The sequence below is a fragment of the Agelaius phoeniceus genome, chromosome 3, assembly GCF_051311805.1.
Source record: "Agelaius phoeniceus isolate bAgePho1 chromosome 3, bAgePho1.hap1, whole genome shotgun sequence".
NCBI classification, from domain to species: domain Eukaryota; kingdom Metazoa; phylum Chordata; class Aves; order Passeriformes; family Icteridae; genus Agelaius; species Agelaius phoeniceus.
The window spans coordinates 50483826-50504617 of record NC_135267.1 but is presented as its reverse complement, the minus strand read 5'-3'; the positions used below and the strand labels follow the sequence as shown (position 1 = coordinate 50504617).

At 39.4% G+C, this 20792-nt stretch overlaps 1 protein-coding gene across 2 annotated transcripts in view; it reads right to left on the bottom strand.

Annotated features, from left to right (window-relative positions):
- The window catches only part of SLC35F1 (solute carrier family 35 member F1), a 226345-nt gene that overhangs the window by 81510 nt on the left and 124043 nt on the right, over positions 1-20792 (bottom strand). For both annotated transcript variants that reach the window (XM_077175219.1, XM_077175220.1), the window contains exon 2: positions 15233-15408. In XM_077175219.1, the coding sequence (XP_077031334.1) occupies positions 15233-15408 (176 nt within the window). The remainder of the gene's footprint in view (positions 1-15232; positions 15409-20792) is intronic.

The window sequence follows — 20792 nt, the reverse complement described above, 5'->3', positions numbered from 1 at the left end:
CAAACAGCATAAAATTATTTTGGTATGGCAGGGATAAATGGAGTCAGCAGGGAATTCCTCTGATCACAGATGCGACACAGGGCTCTCAGATTACACAGAGGATGTGAACTGCTGTTCTCCAGGCATGCTGACTCACTCAGCTTTCAGCAAGCCTACATCACTGTTTTGGTCTCAGCTCCCACGGCTCTTTACAGCTTTGTTTCCTTGATTTACATATCTGTTTGTCTGTTCAGGCAATCTCTTCACAGATTTCCTTGTATGCAACCTCCAAAATTTTCCAGAAGGCTACAGAAAGATCATAATGTATCTATGTTCTGAAGTTAAAATGAAAAATTGGTTTCTGCTGCACTTTGCTTTTTGCCAGGTTCAACCAAATTCTAAACATAAATTCCATGTTCAGTCTTGTGACTATCTCTATTTCAGCATCAACATCATTCAGTCTTTTCAACCAGAACTGGACAAGATCAAAAGACAATTTTTCTCTGAACAATTATTCCCTGAGGGAGTCAAGGACTTAGAAAGGGGGTACCATCAACTCTTGTCCATAAAGACCCAAACCCCCCACAAATTTGAAATTTGGATATGGTTGATCTGGTTAGTAATAATAATACAAAACCCAAATCTGACTACCCAAACAGCCAGTCACCATGTAACCATCTGGAGACTGTGCCATTTGCAATTTCAGGCAACTGGAGCATTTGGTTTTGCAGCCTGTGCCTGCTTTTGAGTTTGACAGAGGCAAACCACAGATTTCTATTTCCACATGCAGGCACCGAAATCCCTCTTGCTGCTCTCAAACAGGGCAGTTTGAGCATTTACAAGAGATGATCACTGAGCAATGTCACTTTGTGACTCCGGGGCCATTCAGAGTTGGGAAATCAGAGATCAGTTCTTCAGGAAACACTTCTTGAGAAACTATTCTGTTTATGTGCTCCTGTCTGCAGACCCTTTGCCCAGCAGTTCCCTCACAGAGTCCTTTTGTCAATCAAACCAGCAAAGCCAGAGCTCCAGCAGTGACAGTTCAAATCCTTTCTGCAGTGACACATGGCTAATTGAGAACCACTTTCCCATGCTGGGAACACTTGACCACCAGAGGGGAAGGATGACCTTGGCAGGTCTCAAGGAGGAATCTGAGCAGTGCTGGTGGAAACACTCCTGTGTATTCTCTACTAAGAAGAAAAGGCTGACTGCACTCTTTGGAGGGTCTGTTTGGTGACTACAGCTCTGCCACACTCTCACTGGCTCAGTGCTTAGGGCACAGTGAATGCACCAATACAGCAAAAATAATCCTCTTGCTAAAGATGCTGCTGGGTGGTTTCCAGAGCAAGTATCTGTGTTTTCTGAACTTTCCCACCTTGCAGATGTCTGACAACAATCCTAAGAACTTCTTCTCTGACCATGTCTCCCTGAAGCCTCACCAAACTTAATTTCTCATGTTAATACTTTCCTTACCTACTGGATGGTACCCACAGTTGAGAGGAAGCATTGGTTGTGCTTGGCAAAAGAGTTACAAAAATATAAAGCTCCTAACTGAAATCCTTGCAACAGGATTTCTTGTATCTATATATTATCTCTAGAAGATACTTTGCTAATACTGGTTCTTAAATTTAGTCAGTGGTTGCTGTGCAGGGAGTGGTTCAACTGGGTCACAAAATCTTTTCTGAAAATTTAACTTAGGAGGTCTTAGTACTTTTTATGATTGTATAATCATCACTAGGCAATATATTTTTGGAAGAAAGTGAGTAAAAACCCTTTCTCACTATCATTTAAAGCTCTGAAATACTTATTTCCAATGTATCTATTAAAATACTTATTGTCCTTGCTTTGAAGTTAGCAATGTTAATAGGTAATAAAATTAAGTTGTAATGAAGAAATTTCATTTACTAAATTCCTTGAAGGGGAATCCTTCATTCCTGAATGGCACTGTTGATATGGGATCTAATTTTCAGTTGAAAATCACTATCAGTAATTTCTTCATAAATCTTCACTGAAGATATAAATTTTGGCTTCTACAACTAATTAATTCCAATTAACAATATTAATCTTTCTCTATAAGACTGCAAAAGGCAATGGCAAGCACCACTGCTATTGATCCCATCACCTGCTACTTCCTTAGTTCTACAGCTTTTTATACCTGCCAATAATCTCTCTCTCTCAATACCCAGAGAGATAATTTTTTCAGTGAAAAATTCTACTTAAGTGTTGCTTACATCTATTACCAATAATTGGTCAAGTCCATTAAATACACCTCTGTACGTAACAGATTAAATCTATAAACCATTAAACACAGCTCATGAAAGTACAAAATAGAAGCAACAGTAGAAAATATTAGTAGCATGATAGATAACTTTGAAAAAATGTACTCAAGCAGTTTATCTCTCAATATTGTCATTAACAGAAGATAAACTGTTCCCTCCCCAAGCAGAATTCATTGAAATTATGGAAATAAACAAAAGCTTCACCAAATGCCTATGAAGAAATGTCTCTGTAATGCACACAGGGACAGCTGAGAATGAGTTTCCATTTTTATATCACTGTTCAAATTATTAAGAAAAAAGGAGATGCCATTTTTCAGGTTATTGACAAAATCTGAAATATGGAACTAAAAAAACCTGATTCTTTTGTAAAAAGATAGAGAAGGAATGTTGACAGAACCTGAAAATTTGCAGTAAGCAGCTTCCAATCTTCCAATCTGGAATAAGTTACTGCGGTACTATCAGGTGGGCATGTAAAGAAAAATGAAGGTAATGGTAGAAATTTCAAGCAGAAACATCCTGTGTAAATTTAAAGATGGGATTTTCCTTCTTGTTGCAGTTGGCTTGGGCTTATTTGACTGTTTTAAGTTTGAATTTCTGGTGCACATACTTAGAAATTATTTTTTAAATACTTGGAGTGTACACATGCTTAAAAATACCTATTGATAGAAATTTCGCACCTTGTGCTTTTCCATACAAGTTTGTTGACACAGCACCTCTACATTTTAGACTCCCTCCTTTCTCTACACTGTCTTCACTGCTTGACAACTGAAACAAGTACCTTGCTTTTAAATCAAGATCGTTTTTACAAAGATGGTTTTAAAGAGAGGTTAATCAGCCATAAAGATGACATGTCTTCATTCAGCTTTAGGCATGGATACAATCCTTATAGACAGAGACACTGAAATACAGCCTATGTATGAAGTGAGTCAGCCCTGCTAAAAATGTTTCTATCATCAAGGCATAGCAACGGTGCAACTCTTCCACAGACACTCTGGGAACTCTTCCTTGCAATCACACACTTTTGTTAAGAGAAAAGACTTTTATTAAATAAAAAAATATATTTATATGTTGTATAAACATATACAAGGGGAAATAGTTATGCATACATGCCCAAACTTCTGTGTTGCCTTGTATTTTATGTTTATTTCAACAGATTCCTGAAAAGATCTTGGTGTGTGTGCTCTCTATTTTGAAAAAGGATTCTATTGAGCAGTCATTACATTACTGGCAAGAAATACTATCGTAAATACCCCCATCATTTGTCTTCTTAAAGGCAGGTTGTTCTGAGATATGACTTGAGTTCTCTCACCTTGAAGCAGCTACACATTTCTTTTCTGCAGTGTGCCATATCCTTCAAAGAAAAAAGAACCCTACTTTCTTTTTTATTGGTTTTATTTTACTCCATGCTTCAGACAAATAGTCTTCTGATAAAAACATACTATTTTATATTTTCTAGGCAAACAACAATAGAAGAAACACATTCAATACTCTTGCTAAATGAAAAGTGACTGGATTCCCACATTTCTAATACTCCATTCCCCAGAGAATAAGTAGGTGGGTTTGAGAGCACAGGCCTCAGACAATCATGCACTGCAGACTCACAAGCATTCCCAAGTATTATTATCCATGCAATTTCAGTGTTACTGCAGTAGGGAGAAATGTGAAAGTTTTAGTCCTCTTTCTGCTCAGTAACTTGTAGTGATTATTACTTTCCCTACAGATCCTCAGTAGAGCACTTTCCCAGAGAGAGAGAGGCAGTCTGCCATAGGTATAAAACACCAGTGGGAAGAGGAACATGGCACTTGGGATGTGACAGTGGTGTGTGCCAATCATGCTATCATCGAAAGAGGAACTAAAATATCAGGGCATATGCTTTTTGAGGCAATGTGCTTGGCCCTTGGCAGGGTTTCTCCACCTTGTCCATCTGACATGCTGTGGCTCCTCACACAACATGTCCAACATCCACTTAAAATTCATTCAGATTTCCCTCCTGTGAAGCTGTTTCTGTAACTTCAGCTCCTGCCAGCCTACCTATCCCTGAGCTACCTGGTTTTCCTAGAAAGCACTCAACCCAATCATCTCAACCCAGTGACTGCTGGCCACCTGACTCAACAGCCAAGTTCATGCACACCCCTTATCTCCCAGTTTAGCAGGGACCAGTTCACAAAAAGCATTTCCACATCAGGTTTGACCCAGTCATGAGAGCATCAGACATTCATTGGAATCCTTTTTGATGCTCTCTTCAGCTTTGGAATACAATCTTAACAAAAGACATTTTGTCTTAAGACAAAATTTAACCCAATTTAGTTTCAATACACTTTTGCAAAAGATTCCACAGGGTCCTTCACCAGCATCCATGCATTCTGGAATTCACATCCATGGCTGGGAAGAGCTCACTGATGACTTGGTTTACCCATGGAAAGCTTGGCAACTGGCAAGTTTCTGTTCTCTTTGTGGCATTTCTTGTCCTTGAATTGCTATAAAAACTGTGATAGACATGAAATGTTCCTAGTCATGCTGTGGCCTGCTTCTTATCATATGCCTGCCCAATTGAGCATGAAGCCTAGCTCAGGAAAACATGAAATTCTGGAATCTTGAGATGATAAGCACTACAAAATAATTCTAAAAATAAATTCTACCAAAATACATAGTTTGAGGTTTTTTATATGTACACATGCATAAAATTAGATGTGTGTGCATGGAAAAACTCCATCAATATAAACCACCTTCGGTCCTTTTAAATGAAAACAAACCTTTTACATGCCAAACTTAATAAATAAGGGCACTAGTTGCTCTTTTTCTACACCAAGCTGTTGAAATCTTAATAAGACACTTGAAAGCACATTCAAACCAAAGATTCCAACTAGCAATGAAAACAAACAGCATATATCAAAATTTATGTTGATGAACATGCTACTCCCTCCCTGATGTCATCAATGATGCAAATCACTGCAGATCCATTTGATTAAAATAGTGACAGTTCACTTCTACTCTGGGGTATTAAAACCTCCTTTAGCATTAGGCAAAACAAAACCAAGTATCAGATCACACACAGATAATCAGAGCAGCATGGACAATGATATTGTGTAAACATTCTAGTAGCTGCACAGGAGCAAGTTCATTAATATTTAACTCAGAAAAGGCACAGATGCATAATTTTCCTTTGAAAGTTTATTTGCTATATTTCTGTAACAGTTACAAAAATATCCCTGTGAATTGACTGTCACTGTGCTATAACTGAAAACTAAGGGGTAAGTGCTCCTTTGAGACATGCACATGGCCTCTCCCTCCCCTGTGTATTTGGAGCACTCACTACTGCTGACAGCAAAGCTCCCACCTTTACCTCAAAGCTCCCTCCTCTCATCAGGGAAATGTGTGCAAGAAATGGAGGAGGCTGACAGACAGCATATATTATCCTTCTCCTTTTCTCTTTAATGTTAAATCAGGAAAGATAACGTAGGGGGTGGTTCTAACAGAGTTGGTTGCTAATGACCTTGAGCTGCTCTGTTTTGTAGCAAACTGGGTCTAGAGCATCCTCAAGGTTTGCGAGCAGTGCTGCAGGCAAGGGGACTAAGAGGTGAGTCCCCAGGTCCCTGCATCCCGAGCACCTTCCAGAGGTGACTCAGTGTCCTGTGACCTGTGCTTGGCAGCTCATGAGCAGAAGGGAGAGACAGCACAACTGCAACTTGAATACTGAGTGCTACATTTATAAAGGTTTTTTCAGATGAAGCTGCAATTATTATTATAGCACTATCATCCAGAAATTTAACAGGAACTCACGGCAACCAGATGCCAGTAGCTAACAGTTCAGCCAAACACAAAGGAAAAAAATGCTTACAAAGGGGTAGATAAACTTACAGGATATTTGTACATTTTTGCCTCAAAGATGTATTTAGTTGCAAAAATAAATATATGTATTATCTTGGTAGTAAGGGACATGAAAGAAGACAAAATCACTGCTTGTGTTAGGACTAAGTATTAAGTGTGAGGCAGAAGAATAAGTTGAGAATACAGTTTTATCCTACTGGCATAACTTTTTATTCCTTTGATTCATGCTGTCTTATACTCCTTATTTTAGAAAAGGTAGTACTTCCAAACCTTCAGAAAGGATGTGATCTTCACAGGGACTTTACTGCAAGTCTTGTGTACAGTTTACAACTGGGCTCTGCAAAATGGGATGCTATTGAGCCTTTGATTTAATGAAAACTTAGGAAGTCAATTCAATTCACTGCAGGGACTGCTTTGTTCTTTCATTATGATTCCTTTTTAATGAGAAAGACGATGGCAAGGATAAACTCCATTCCTCGGAATTTTTACACTAATTACATACAAAGCACCATTCTGGCAGAGCGGGACTTATCTCCTTCAGGCAATGCAGTTATCATCTTGTAACCACACTTCAGATCTCCCGCATGAACGCTGGAGCTACGTGTGCTGAATGTGGATCCTGCTACCCTGGCTAGCTGCTTGGCTTGATGAATGTTTAAATATTCCATAAATCACAGGGAAATACTGATACTGCATGAAGAGGCAGAGACAACCCTTGCATTCTGCTTACAGCTGTAGGATCAAGGGTGCACTATTTTATCAGAACCATTAACTTTCCTCATTGAAGTGGGAAGGGATGGTTGGTTTTGCAAACAGTACTTGAGATGTTTATGTATTAACAAGAGCCAGACACATATACTACCCCTACAAAGGACAGTTATCCCTTAATTCTACCAAAAAATCAAGTGTTTGTGATTCAGCTCACATCCTTATGAGACAATTTATTATTTGACATACTGTGAGGCAATCTGGGCTACATAGAGAGCTTCATTACCCTCAAATAAAATTACTGAGAACAACATTCACCCCTCTGCAATACCCTGATACTGTGGAGTAAGTTTCAAAGCTCAATCTGTGCTCACGGCCACAGTATCTCAGCACTTCCAAGGCTGTGCTACCTCACTTTCTACCTGCTCAAAAGCCTTGATTCTTTAACTTACAACATCTGTGCCTCTGTTTGAGCCTGTGGTACAAAATACATGTAATGGCATCTGCAGAGATGGAGAGAAAAATCAAGCAGCAAGATGCATGAGGGGTAGGTACAAACTGCACTTCCTCAGAGCCTCCTCGAGCCTGCCCACTCATCCTTCTAGTGATGAGGTTTATCTTCTCAAACAGGAACTCACAGCCTTGTGCTCAGATTGGCACTGTCTTCGAAGTACTGGCAGGGCTCCTGGAAAAGTAAGCGAGGAGGGAGCTTTCCAGGCTCAGCAACAAAATCTAAATCCTTATCCAAAGAGAAATGCTTGCAAATATACGTTGCAGATTTGCCTCTCAGACTTAGGTGCTGGCATCACCAAGAAAAGCATGACAGCATGAAATGTCACATTGTGGTGATTTTTTGATTCTGCTGAATTTCACTAGCTACCTGTGATTTTGCAGCTGTGAGCTGAGTAACTGCAATGTTTCCCATTTTATTGCATCTGTGGTTTCTATTTATGGACTTACTGGCATAAAATGGCCACAGCTGGCTAAATGCTCCTAAAATGAATGTACATTTACCTCCAGGGCAAAACTGCCTTTTTCTCAAGTAGTATACCCAGTATAGACATTGCCTCACAGATATGATGCAGCATCTTGATGCAAACATGGTTCATCACCCAGGATTTGGCCAGCCTAAAGCTCAGCATCCCTTTCACGCTCGCTGCACTCAGTGCCTGTAAGGTTTGCTCTCATAAAAGATGCACCAGTCTTTGAACCATGGTGCAAATCTGAATGCTGTGTCTGGAAGGTACTGGCTGAGGGCATAAACTTGGCAGCCAGAAAGATGACCAGGTCTGAGCTTCCCAAAGTGAGAGTGATCTGAACTGCCTGATTTGAATCTTCCACGGACTTTTTTACAAGGAGAGGTACTCCTGGTGTATCTTTAGAACAAATTCATTCTCTGTGTGGACAAGACCTCCCATTCCCTCATTTAGGTCAAGAGAATGGTTAGAGAAATCTCTTTTTTCCCCTGTGCTCTGGTCTGCATCACCAAGCACAGGAAAAATGAGGTGTTCCTATCCTTTCACACAATGCATTCTTGCAGCTTTTGTCTCTGATAACACAAAGGATGCTTCCTTGAGCACCAAAGCTATTTTGAAAGCAACTTAGTAACAAGAGGTCTCTCAGGGTTGAACGAGCTGCATCAGGGATCAAGGGACACTACTGCAGAGAATGCTACAGCATGGATGCTTGATGAGGCCAGGCCTTTATTGCTTCAGGGTTATCATGATTGTATTAGTGATTGCATCATTAAACCAGGACATACAGTGCTCAAGCTTAACTGCTGCCACCTCCACCCTAGAGGAAGAGGGCTTTCCAATTTTCAGCTTGTATGTGCTATGGGATGTACATGATTTACTCCAATGATACCATGCAGGAGCATATAATGTGCTGCTTTGGCTGGGATTAGAAAAAGGAAAGATATTTTGTAACACACGATGCATGCTGTGGGTTTGTACAGCAAGTCCTTACCTAACAATCAGGAGCAGCTTATTGAGAGAAATAACTCTAGAAAGAAAAAGCTGAGGGGCTTTTTGAGACTTTACCTGCCATTTTATTTGCCCTATGTTTGGGGCCAGGATTCCTCTCTGTGTTTATTTGTACGTGTTAAACAGCTGGCAAAGCAAAGCACACATGATGGAAATGAAAATTGACTAAGCCCTGAGATGCGTGGTCCTTTGTGTGGGTGGAAAGGAGCAGCAGGGCCAAAGCAGAAAGCATCTGTTTGCTGGTCAGTGTAACAAGAACAGCTAAAAGTGGAGAAAAACCCTGAGGATTAAAAAATACCATCCAACATCTCGGCTAGGAATAGCCAAACAAATCAGAACAAAAGACAGAGGTCAAGTTTATTGTTTTTAACCCTGTCTTTGTATCCCCAACGTGGTCTTTTTTTTATATGCCCTGCCTTTCTAGCTATGTGGAATAATCATACTGTGCTGAAATTGCATCTGTTTTTGTATTATGGCTGAGAATGCAAGATGACTTCACTGGACTGGGAAGGGAAATTCGATGTTTAGAGAAACTATCATAAAGAAAAAAATCCCAAGGTTCTGTATGAAAACTTTACATATCTGAAAAGTTTGACACCCCACTGAATTGTTATCACCTACAGAGTAAAATAACGAAGGCTCATTCAGCAGCAGCAGCAGTCAACATTTTATAGCAGGAAATTTTAAAAACTCAATTGGAAGTAGAATGAAAATTCAAACACAATTATTATGTAAATAGAACTGAACAGAAACCTGGCTCTAGTCACACTGGTTTTTTTCCAGCTAGCTTGCTGTGGTGTCCATGATATGATAGGCAAATCCCAAATACATAACGTATCATAATCCTTGCTCCTCTGAGCATGCTATCCAAAACTGAAAATTGCACATTACAAAAAAAGATCTCTGCAATTTGAAGTGTCTATAAATAGGCAGCATTCTAGTTTCATTTCTCCTAAAGTATAGAATTCCCTCTGAATATGAAAAGGGCTCTTCAGATCCCAAACAAAGGGACTATTTGGCTGACCATTTTCATAATAAACATATCCCACACGGTTTGGCATCCCTAATTAGAAGCCCAGAGTAATTAGGAGAAAGTACTTCGCAGACAGCAATGTGTAACACAGCAGGGAGATTCTGCAGCGCTGCTATGAGAATACCAAAGACCTGAAGGTCATTATTTTTCACTGGTTCCAAGCCACATTTGCTGCTGTGTTTTATTTTTACAATGCAGAATGATCATGGCCCCTTGCACTGGGAGGGCTGCGAGAATCATAGAATCAGAGAATGGTTTGGGCTGGAAAAGACCTTGAAGACCATCCACTTCCAACACCCCTGCCATGAGCAAAGACACCTTCCACTAGACCAGGTTGCTCAGATCCCCACCCAACCTAGCCTGGAACACTTCCAGGGATGGGGCATCTAAACCTACTTCCAGTTTAAAGCCATTTCCCCCTGTCCTATCTCTGCATACCTCTGTCAAATGGAAGAGATGGGCCAGCTGGACTTGCCCTTCCCTGTGCTTCAAGGGCAATGTCACATCTTCTTGCAACGTCTACCATGTGTTTGCAGGCCAGAGTGTGGGCTGAGCTGTTGCCTTGAGAATCCAAGGACCCCTTCTATCACAGCTAGATAGAGCAATAAAGATACTTGGCTGCAGCTTTGAACATTTTACTTGACTGGAGGGATACCAAGCTCTTTGTTTTACAAAACAGTGGCGTGAGCATGCTTAGGAAACTGAACAGTGATGAAATGTATCTTTTCTAATCAAAATCACTCCCTGTCATCCTCAGTGAAGAGGAAATTCTGACAGGATCAATGCCTTTCCAGAAGACATTTCATCTCAATGGTACAACATATATTGTCCAAAGTTCATGATATCTAATATAGTTTGATCAGCTTAAATAATATACAGATAATAATGTTTCCCAGACAAACAAGATTGTTCTGACTGGCAACTGACAAAAAAAGGTGTTGGTTTAAAAGAAATTCTGTTATGTCTACCTAAGTTAAGTGCATAATACTAGCTTTGTATTAATATACCTTTACTAGTAGAACAGAGTTAAGTAAAAAGAGACATTTTACCTTTCTATCATTCAATAAATAGCTGACAAGCACTGCAGTGAAAAAAGCAACTCCTTTATGGTTCTCTATCTTCCTTCAATTAGCCAGGTTTGGTCAACTTTGGTGAAGTAGGAGTGATGCTGGGGAGCAGTGCCATTATCTAAATGGAAATACATACTTGGATAGCAGACACATCAGGAAATTACATATGGCTGAGATACTAATGGCATAAACCACCCTGAGATAGAAATGCTTCAAAAAATGATATGCCAGTAAGAGGTCTGCAGTCTTACCAGTCTCACTGGACTCTCTTTCTTACTCAGGGGCACAGATCACCTTTAATTGTATGTCAAATCTAAGACATAACAGTCACTGTAGGGAAAACTATTTCCATTGACAGATGATATAACCTCATCACTTGGCCTAGAAGCAGAATTCATCCAGGCATACAGAGGTTCATAAAAAATGTTTCTGAACAAGCAAATTTTTGCCATCCCTTAGTACTGGTGGGCTGAAAACACTCAGTAACTTGTTGCTCTAAAATGCAAGGAGCAGCTTGCAGTGTGGAGCCCTACTCACACAGAATCTGGCCCTCAAGGCTTTGTGGTTCCCGTCTGCTCAAAAGACACTTCCATTGCTCCCTCATTTTTTGTTTTCCAGAATAACAAAAAAAATAGCAGTTTTGGTTTTTTCTGTTTTTAATGATGTCTAGTAGATGTGTTGTTTTCATTTGTAGCATATGTGACGTGGCTTTTAGAAGTAATTTATTTTTGGTGGCAAGCTGCTGATGCTTGCTCCCATGTTGGCTGTTAGCAATTAACACCTTCTGGTCCACTATGGACAATTTCCCACTTGCTGCTTTTCAAGGTGCTAAAACTAATCTCCACCAGCTCGATCCCTCATAGCTCCATTTCACCCATTTGAGGCTTTTCTCACTGATAGCCAAGGTTTTTCTTTTCTCCACTAATAATGACATAGGAGGCAGAGCATATAGGACAGTATCCCTACATGTTTTTGTCAAGCATTTCCCTCTGCTAACGAGGAGACTGAGGTGAGATAATATGTGTTAAAACCTTCTCAGAGGTGTTACCATGGACAAACACAAGTTCTGGCTGTGAAAACAACAGGCGTGAGAGGAAGCTACCTCAAGAGAAGGAACTGAGAACGGCCTCGTTACCTGTTAAATGTTTGGCAGATTTATTTTTCATCAGAAAAATCCAAGTTTAGACAAATTCTTCCACTTTTTCATGACCTGTGCCTGAGTGGCATCCATGTTTTAAGGCCCATATGAAAATCTCAAAAGAACAGATCTCCTTCAATGCTTTTGTCACTTTTTATTTTGGGTCATGAGAACAAAGTTGCAGTGATGATGAAAAGCCTTACTTACATGGACTTCACTGCTTAAAACTATTGAGTCTACTTTTACTCCTTGAAACTCCTTTTTTTGGGGGATTTAGATTTGTTTTTTGGGTTTTGTTTTGTTGGGTTTTTTTTTTTCTGGTTTGTTTTTTTTTTTTAACATGGAAATGAAGTTTTAAAAATTCAGAGATTCTGACACCAGCAGGACTGTGCCTCTCCACTATCTGATGATATGTTGATTCACTGCAAGCTGACAATCCTAATCTATGTATCCATTAGGGCAAGCGCTGTGGTAGAATTATTTTGGAAAACAATCTCAACTCACAATATAAAAATGAAGTGGACGCTGCTGATGCTGGGCTAACTTTAGCTGCTGAAAGCTGAGCATTCACTGCAGAAGGCTTTAGTCAGAAAAGCTCAGGAGCTTTAATCATCTGCTAATGATGATTTTCAGAGACCAGTGCAAATTCTGCCTTTTCATTATCACTCAGGGAGTATATAAGAACAGTGAGTGACAGCTAAGTCCAAGGGCATCCAGAGTAAATCAAATTTTGGAAGAAGCCTCTGAAGAAAGAGGAACTCTTTGTGTCTTGAGGAAATTATAGATTTCAGTCCTAGAGTGAATTCAGGGTTTTTTTGGCTACCCCAAGCGACACCTCCTTAAACACTACATTTCTGCAAAAATCCCAGGAATTAATGAAGCAATGAAAGAAGAAGACAAAGGGATGCAATTATTTTTTACTACAAATCAATTTATGATGGTTTGATTTCTGAAGGGGAAAGAGAATGATTTAAAAATTTTTCAGTCTTTCATAAAGAAGTATACTTGAAAAAAAATGGTTTTGATGATGTCAGCACTCAGAACAGAATCATTAATATTATTATGTGATTTCCATTTATTAATGAAGCCACATGATTAGAGCTGCTAGAGAAACTGCTTTAATGGAACAAACACAGATAATGGATTTGAATAAATACACAAGCAAAAAGACAATGTCAGGCTCAGTCAGCTGGCAACACTAAATGCCGAGTAAATAAATAGGCTGTGTAGTGCTGTACCATCCAGCAGGAATGTTATGATGAATGCCTGGATCACTGCTTTCATAGCTTCTGTAGCCAATTTTATTTTGGGTTTTTTGGATGAAACTATCTTTTAGGGTTTTTTTACAGCTCCTTTTCCAGACAATTCCATTGGTACCCTTTACACGTGCTCTAGTTGTTTGTATGGTCTGTAATCAACCACAGGTGTTTTCAAACACCTTCCCCAGCCCTCTTCACTTGTCCAGAAAACATTTTCCACATATTCCTAACACTTTACCACTTAGTTCCCAAACCTATCATATTGGCACAAGAGATACTTCTGACAAACTCCCTTTAGTCCACCACTGCATTTTTAAACAGAGTCAGAAAAATATTTATAAAGTGCCTTTTTAATACATATTAATATATGAGTAAAGGAGAGTGCTTGATAGTATTTTTTAGATGTCAATATACAACAGGCATCAAACCTTATTCCAAATTAGCCTCTGTAATGCACAGCAGAATGCAGTATCTATATAGGTATACCCTCTCACAAGCATTTTCAAAAAAGTAACATCTATTTAAGAGTCCACATAGGGACTTGCCTTCCACAGTATCTAAATAAGTCCAGAGGACGACATTTCTGGGACAGAACTTGTGAACATCTAGGCAATCCTACACTCAGAATAATTATTTTTAAACACAGTTCTCCAGAAAGCTGCTACTAATAACACATTTTAAACCTTTGGCAGAGCAAAGTATGTGGTGATGTTTCCCCCTACACAAGCTGAAATATCAAGACAGTGAAACAGTGCCTGAGCAATCTCTCCTTATATAAGAACCAACATTTCCTTTGCACATTGGCTTTTAGCACCTCTGCAAAATGCCAGTGGGGACCAATGTTTATAAAACTTATGTTGTAATATGCTTAAGTGCTTTGTGCTGGAGTACTGAGGTATTTTTTGACTGTTCATTTTTGCATAGAAATTAAGTCCTTGCTGCTTTGGAACACTTTTAGCATTGTATCACAAGACTGTACAACGAGTGAAGAACTTAAGCTTCACGGTTGTTCCCTTAAAAGATCAAAGACCAATCCAAAAATCATTGTTCCTGTAAGAAAACATGAGCTTTTCAGTATGCTGATAAATGTACCACGGCCTAATACATTTTGTAGTTGTTATCCTCCACAGAGCCCTACCCTCCTTATGTCAGGAGAACACATGATATTTTTTCTCTTTTATTTATCTTCTAATCTATGTGTTCTGTGAAGGTGAATAAATAAAATTATTACAGAAATGAGTGGCTGAGAACTTCAATGCATTCACTTCCCACACCTCATCTAGAACGAAATCTCAAAGAAGGGAAGAGGTGTGCAGGAAAGGCACAACACCCCATAAAAAATACAGACTGTCAAAGAGAGCATCATTAGATAAACAGTACCAAAGCATACTGCAATGCATTTCTCATTTTGGAGGTCAGATTGGTTACACAGGCCCCATGGCAAAGCAGTGACAGGGCCATGGAGCTGCTCTGCCCAAACCTCCCCCCAGAGAGAGAGCACCCCAGAATCCCTCCCTTCATCTCTTACTTCCCAGTAGCTAAAAGTTGGCTGCTATTTCTTTCTGTCTAGTAAGTGAACTACTCAATTGCCATGACCATCATCTAGAACTAGCAAGCTCTTCTTTGCTTGTATCTGAGCTCTCCTCAGTCTATGTAAGATGTAAAGCATACTTAAAGTATTTCCCAGCAAGGCAAGAACAACCAGAATTCAAAAGTACTGATGTTTACTTTAGCTTTTAGGTAGCACCCTAATCCTTGTGATCTAATGCTTCATTCTTTGCTAATGAAGATTTGTTGGTGTTTTTTTCAGTTCATTCAATACACATTTCTAGGTAATGTAAATACGGAACAAATATTAGTGGAATATGTGTCTAAATCATATTGCTTGTTGCTGTTCTGCAAAAGCCTTTATTCCCACTGCTTTCTATACAACAGTTTCAGAGAGACACTCACCTTGTCTGACGGCTAGTGTTGTTGTGTAGACCAAGAACAGAAGGATATAATTGAGGAAGCTCTGGAAAACAGGTGTGTTGGCATGGAAGTCTTCTGACAGATACTTGCTTGTGAGACCAATGCCACAGATAAGGAGGGAGAGTACCTGGCCAAGTGCCACAGACAGCAAGAGATCCCTGAAAGGAATGAGAATAACAGACATAAAACACTCAGCCTCCTCACTAAGGAGGAAATGCTCATCCTCCTCCAGGAATCATGTTCAGCATTTCTGGGACATGGAAGAAACATGATGCTTCAGTCAATGAGGGGACCTGCTGGGTATAGCCAACATAACATTTCCATTATTCCTGCTCTTATCATGGGCATAAACATTGTGCCAACATAGTAGCTTTTATTCACATGTTAAACAACAGCAGATGGCACGTCCCTACCATTTAATTTTGCATTTCACATTTCACAAAGGATAAATGATAGTTTAAATCAACCAAAACACAGTACTGCTTCCTTTGAGCATCCTCCTTAACAGAAAGACCCAGGGTTATCATTCAGACACAGTGGGAAACACAGCTCTTTCAGGACTTAGCAGCCAAAGAGAAAAAGAAGATAAAGGATCAGATTTCATCATCAAGACGAATATACATTTCATCATATAAACTATTCTTTCAATCTACTATGGATAAATATATTTATATTTTGTTTCACCCTTCCAATTGCTTTCTCTTCTGCTTGATGGGAACAAGATATTCCAATTTTCCCCTTCCTGTCTCCTTCTGACTGTTAGAAATATACTTTCTGGTTAGGATTTTTGCTTTAATCTGTTTTTTCTTTTTTTTCATCTCCAATATCTTCTGCATTCTCCTATTACCCCATTCTCTTTCCCCACAGGTGTCAAATAGTTTTGCGCATGTTCTCTGTCTTCCTATAATATTCTCTTTACTGCAGAAATTGCTATATCTGAAAGACTTTTTCCCTCCAAATACCTCCATCTCTTTTACTCTTGTAGAATTTATTATCTAACTACACAGCCCAACTGAGTCCAAACAATCCTCCTTCTCCAAATTCTCCCAATGCCCACAACACAGGAATATCTGTATTTTTTTAATTACCCTTAAGAGTTTTCCCAGGTCCCCCATGTGTCAGCTCTCTCATGCTGATCAGGCCTGCTCTACAGCTACACCTTCCCATGCAGAAGAACGAAATGCAAAAAGTGTTGGTCTGGTAGAGAAGCAGGCAAAAACAATGCCAGGGAGAGCAAAAGGGCATCCAAAGGGGACATCTAGTCTGAGCCCTGCCCACTGCTACTGCTGCTGTCAGCAGCCCCCAGAAAAGAGGGGCTGAGCTCCCTGGGGAAGGTATGAAGGAGAGGAGCATGTTCTGCAATGTCTCCTTTGAGCCTGGAATGAGGAAAGGGAACTAAGCAATCCTAAGGGAGTAGAGGAAGGAGGGCAGCACCCTGCTCAGCTATAACACTATTTCATGTGTGTTCTCTGCCAGACAGTTAAAAAAAAAAAAAAAAGTTTCAAGGCTGCTTTGCTTTCCCTGACAGATTTCCCTGACCTCGGCTCTGCGTGTTTGGCAGTGATGAGCATCTGTGCTTCCACAGCTTGGTAAACTCAAGTGTCAAGCTCGTTTCCCTTTTTCTCATAAACAATCCTCCCACTAATGCGTCGTGGTGTCAGTCATGGCGTGATTTAACCAAAGAGACACTGGAAAGCATGGGAGCCTGGGTAGTCATATTCAGCAAACATATCTCGTGACAAACAGCCTGACACACAGAGTAAAGAACAAACTTTATTGTGCTAACCTTTGTGTTTTGATGGGAGACTGCTGGAGAAGCAGCAAGTAAGACTCTACTACTACTACTACTACTTCTGCTTTCACATTACTCACTCCACTGTGAAACATAAAATTATGTTTCACAAGGGAAACAAACACACTCGACAGAGGTGATATCCAAGAACATGATGCAGATGATGCCTACACTATTGATCCCCAGTTCCTGCTGTTACCTGCTCTGCTGTTGACATGGAATAGGAAATTTGAATACTGACTGCAATTTAAATCCACATATTCATCTTGCACCCTTGTTTATAGTTCTTCATTTAGCTGGATATGTTTCCTACATCCTTCTCTAATTAAGTTTCATGCAGGGTTGTCCTCTTGCCTACTGCCATTTCTATAGTTCCATTTCATTAGTAAATTGGATGTTTGCAAATCAGTTACCAGCTTTACATGAAATGCAGGTGTGTCCCTGTATTTTGGCTGTGCCTGTGAGTGAAAGTTGTATTACATTCACTGGGGGACCACACCTGCTCTGAAGAGAAGCATCTTGGATCCTGCTTAGATTTACATAAAGCTAAACACACCCTCTCTCAGGAATGGATTCTCACAATAACATATTTCTTGCTCCCTAGGGCTGTTAGCTGTTGAGAACCACACTAAACATTACATTTTTTCAGACCGGTGGGAAGTTTGATACGGTCTTACAAAAGGCATATTTTCTAGCTCAGCTCTCTATATTCAGGTGTGTCACCAGGCCTGACCAGTCTGCACTGACATTTGTATTAAAAAATCCAACCAACAAAACCTGAAAAACACCAGGTAAATTTCAAAGCTGTGTTTGATAGCTGTAGCCCTCTCTGGTGTGTGTTTTGATTCCCTCATTGCTATTTTGCTATTTATAATACAACTACATTTTTTCATGGTTGGCTCTTTGCTAAGTCATTCAACCACATCTACAAGTGGCAGTTTTCCTAAAGAGTCAAGGTCTACAGCATACATACACACATACAACCTGCCCTCAGCTTCTGGATTTTACATTTCATAAACTTATAAACAAGAAGGTAATTCAAATGTTATGGTCTTATTCCTGAAAAGTCATTGAGAATACCTCTCTAAGTCTTCTGTCAATTTCAAAATGTGTCCAAAGATCCACTTGCTATTGCATTATTGAAGTCATCAATGAACACAAAGGGTAATTGGAGTTCAGTTCGTGGACAAAAAAATCAAGGCTGTGAACCTAAACACCTCCAAGTCTGTAAGTAAAGGTTGAATCTGTATAATCTCTGTAATTTGAAAGCGCTTTTGAGTAATAATTATCTTTCAGAAAAAAAAACTGAATGCAAAAACTGCAGAAAACTACTTTGTGGGAGTCCAAGTGCAAGCAGTACCATCACTACCACTGTCTTTCAAAACACTGACTACATAAATGATACTGAGTACATACTCACTGCTTGTCTCTGATTTTTTCACATATTTGGTATTTCTAATTATGTAAGAAAACTAATTCTGAAATCAAGCTGTTTTGCTTCTCTTCCAGTCAGAACTTAGTTAAACATTTCGCAGTTGATGGATGACACAGAAAGATACAAATCTTTTACTCTTATTTCATAAGTCTAATTCAAGTGTCCATTATATGCTCAGACTTGATCTATTTTACAAAATGTAACTGTTCATGCCCACATTAAACTCTCCTGCCACACCTAGTAATATGCCCATTACAGACATGAATGACAAGCAGTGGCACAGAAGATTCTGTATCCTCCCCTTCTTTCACCACTGTAGGCTCTGACACACTGACCATTATCATGGAAAACAGTAATGGAATGAAAAGTAAGTAAGAGAAAGCAAATAATGAGATCAATAAAATGCTCATTTTTGCCTTGGCTGAATGTAAGATAACAACTCATCTCTCTCCAAACAGAAAAGTGGAAACAAATCTTAAATTGTTTAAATTGGTGACAATGTCAGCGGCAATATGGAAAAATACAATTTTTTTATAAACCTAATAACCAGTGTAAGATACCTGAATTTTACAAAAAATGCTGGTAACGTTGACTGTATTCAATTTTTTTTCCCTGCAAATGGTGATCTAATAATACAAGAGTCTTAACTCCCGAGCCTTTAATACCTGGATAAGAATAATAACATACCCATTCTTTTTAAGAAGAAGCAGCAAGCAAACACTGAAAAGAAGATTTCAATGTCTGTGGAAAACCTACTATTTCCTTTAGACAAAGTAAAAGACACTAACTCAGTGCTGTCATCTCTGGCACTCACAAGTATCTTCCCAAAAAAATCATAATACTGTTGAAATATGCAACATGGCTTCTATCTGCAACACTTTCTGTGTTGCTTTTCATGTACCCCACCACTCAGGAGATGGCACAAAGGATGATTTCTTCCCTAAGCTTTTTGGTCTATTGTGCTGGCTTCAGCAGCACATTCATTCATGGAGGAAGTAACATTCATTCATACCTTGAAGAAAGGCTGTGCAGTTTGATGGCCTTCAAACAGTACACCAGAAAGAGAATCTCAGTACAAAAAGCTTTATAAAAGTGTGGGTTTCTGCCTTTCAGGATCCAATTTCTCTTTAGCTGAGTCCTATTCTATTTCTCTACTTGTATTCTATTTAAATCAAAACAAATCAATTCTTCAAAAATCCCATTTTTCCCTCAGCAACACCAACAGTACTTTCTCAAACCAAGTTAAAACAGGGAAAGATCTTCAGCTTGTAGTTAAGCTTTGATCTCATAAATGCATAGAATCATTGAATCATTTAGGCTGGAAAAGGTCATTTAGTCCAACCATTAACCTAGGATCACACTGGTATTTTTAAGTGAGAAGTAGGTCAGAATTACTCCTAAATCTCCAGGTGTCATGTTCCTAAGTAAGTTTTTCACTCACAGCATACTAACAGAATTTTAAAAATACTTCTTTTTTGTCTCTTTGGAAGTGAAGCCAGAAGACAAAGCCTCCTCTTGATGTTGGAAGCCATTTAATTCTGTTTAAATGTCTGGGCTGGTAGCTGCTGTGCATCCTTTTCACTTGTTCCTCCAGGCTTATGGAAATTTCTGTCACTTGAGTGTCTCCTTTATCAGCCATGACAAAGCCAAACTTCTGAAGGCAGACATTCTCATATCAAAGAACTCTGGAGCTAGTGCTTGGTTCCTTGCACATACACACTGGTGCAATAAAGTGTACTAAACAGCTATCTACAGCTATCTAATTATCCTGTAATTATTCGACATGAAGTTAAAATATTTAGCTCTGAATACTAGTCCATTCCCATATCCTCCCCAGAACATAGAAACACTCTCCACAACACAAAATCAAGGCAGTACAACACTGAGAAGGAGCCACACAATCACAGCTGCTGTATGCTGGAGAATCAATGACATGCAGAGGGTGGCCAAGTGATTTAAACATTCAGGCCTATTTAATTGACACTAAATCCTGTTTTAAAGCACTCTCCATGTCAGTTTAATTTAACTGCTTTCCCTCCTCTCTTTTGCACTTTATTTGGTATCTTTCCACTGGTAAGTCCCCACTGCATCAGTTTTAGAGTATCTCAGATGATAAAGAACAGAGGCTACCACTACTTTTAATCTCGAGCATGAGGTGTGCTAATCCTTCAGCATGCCACAGGCTCCAGCAGACAAGAGATTGGCAGTCTGTTTCCTGAGCCAAAATTTCACTAGAGGAGCACATCTGTAAAGGCTGCTTTAGAGCATTGTAGGAAAGGGCCTGCAGGCAGGATTGTGCTTTCTCCAGGGCGGTA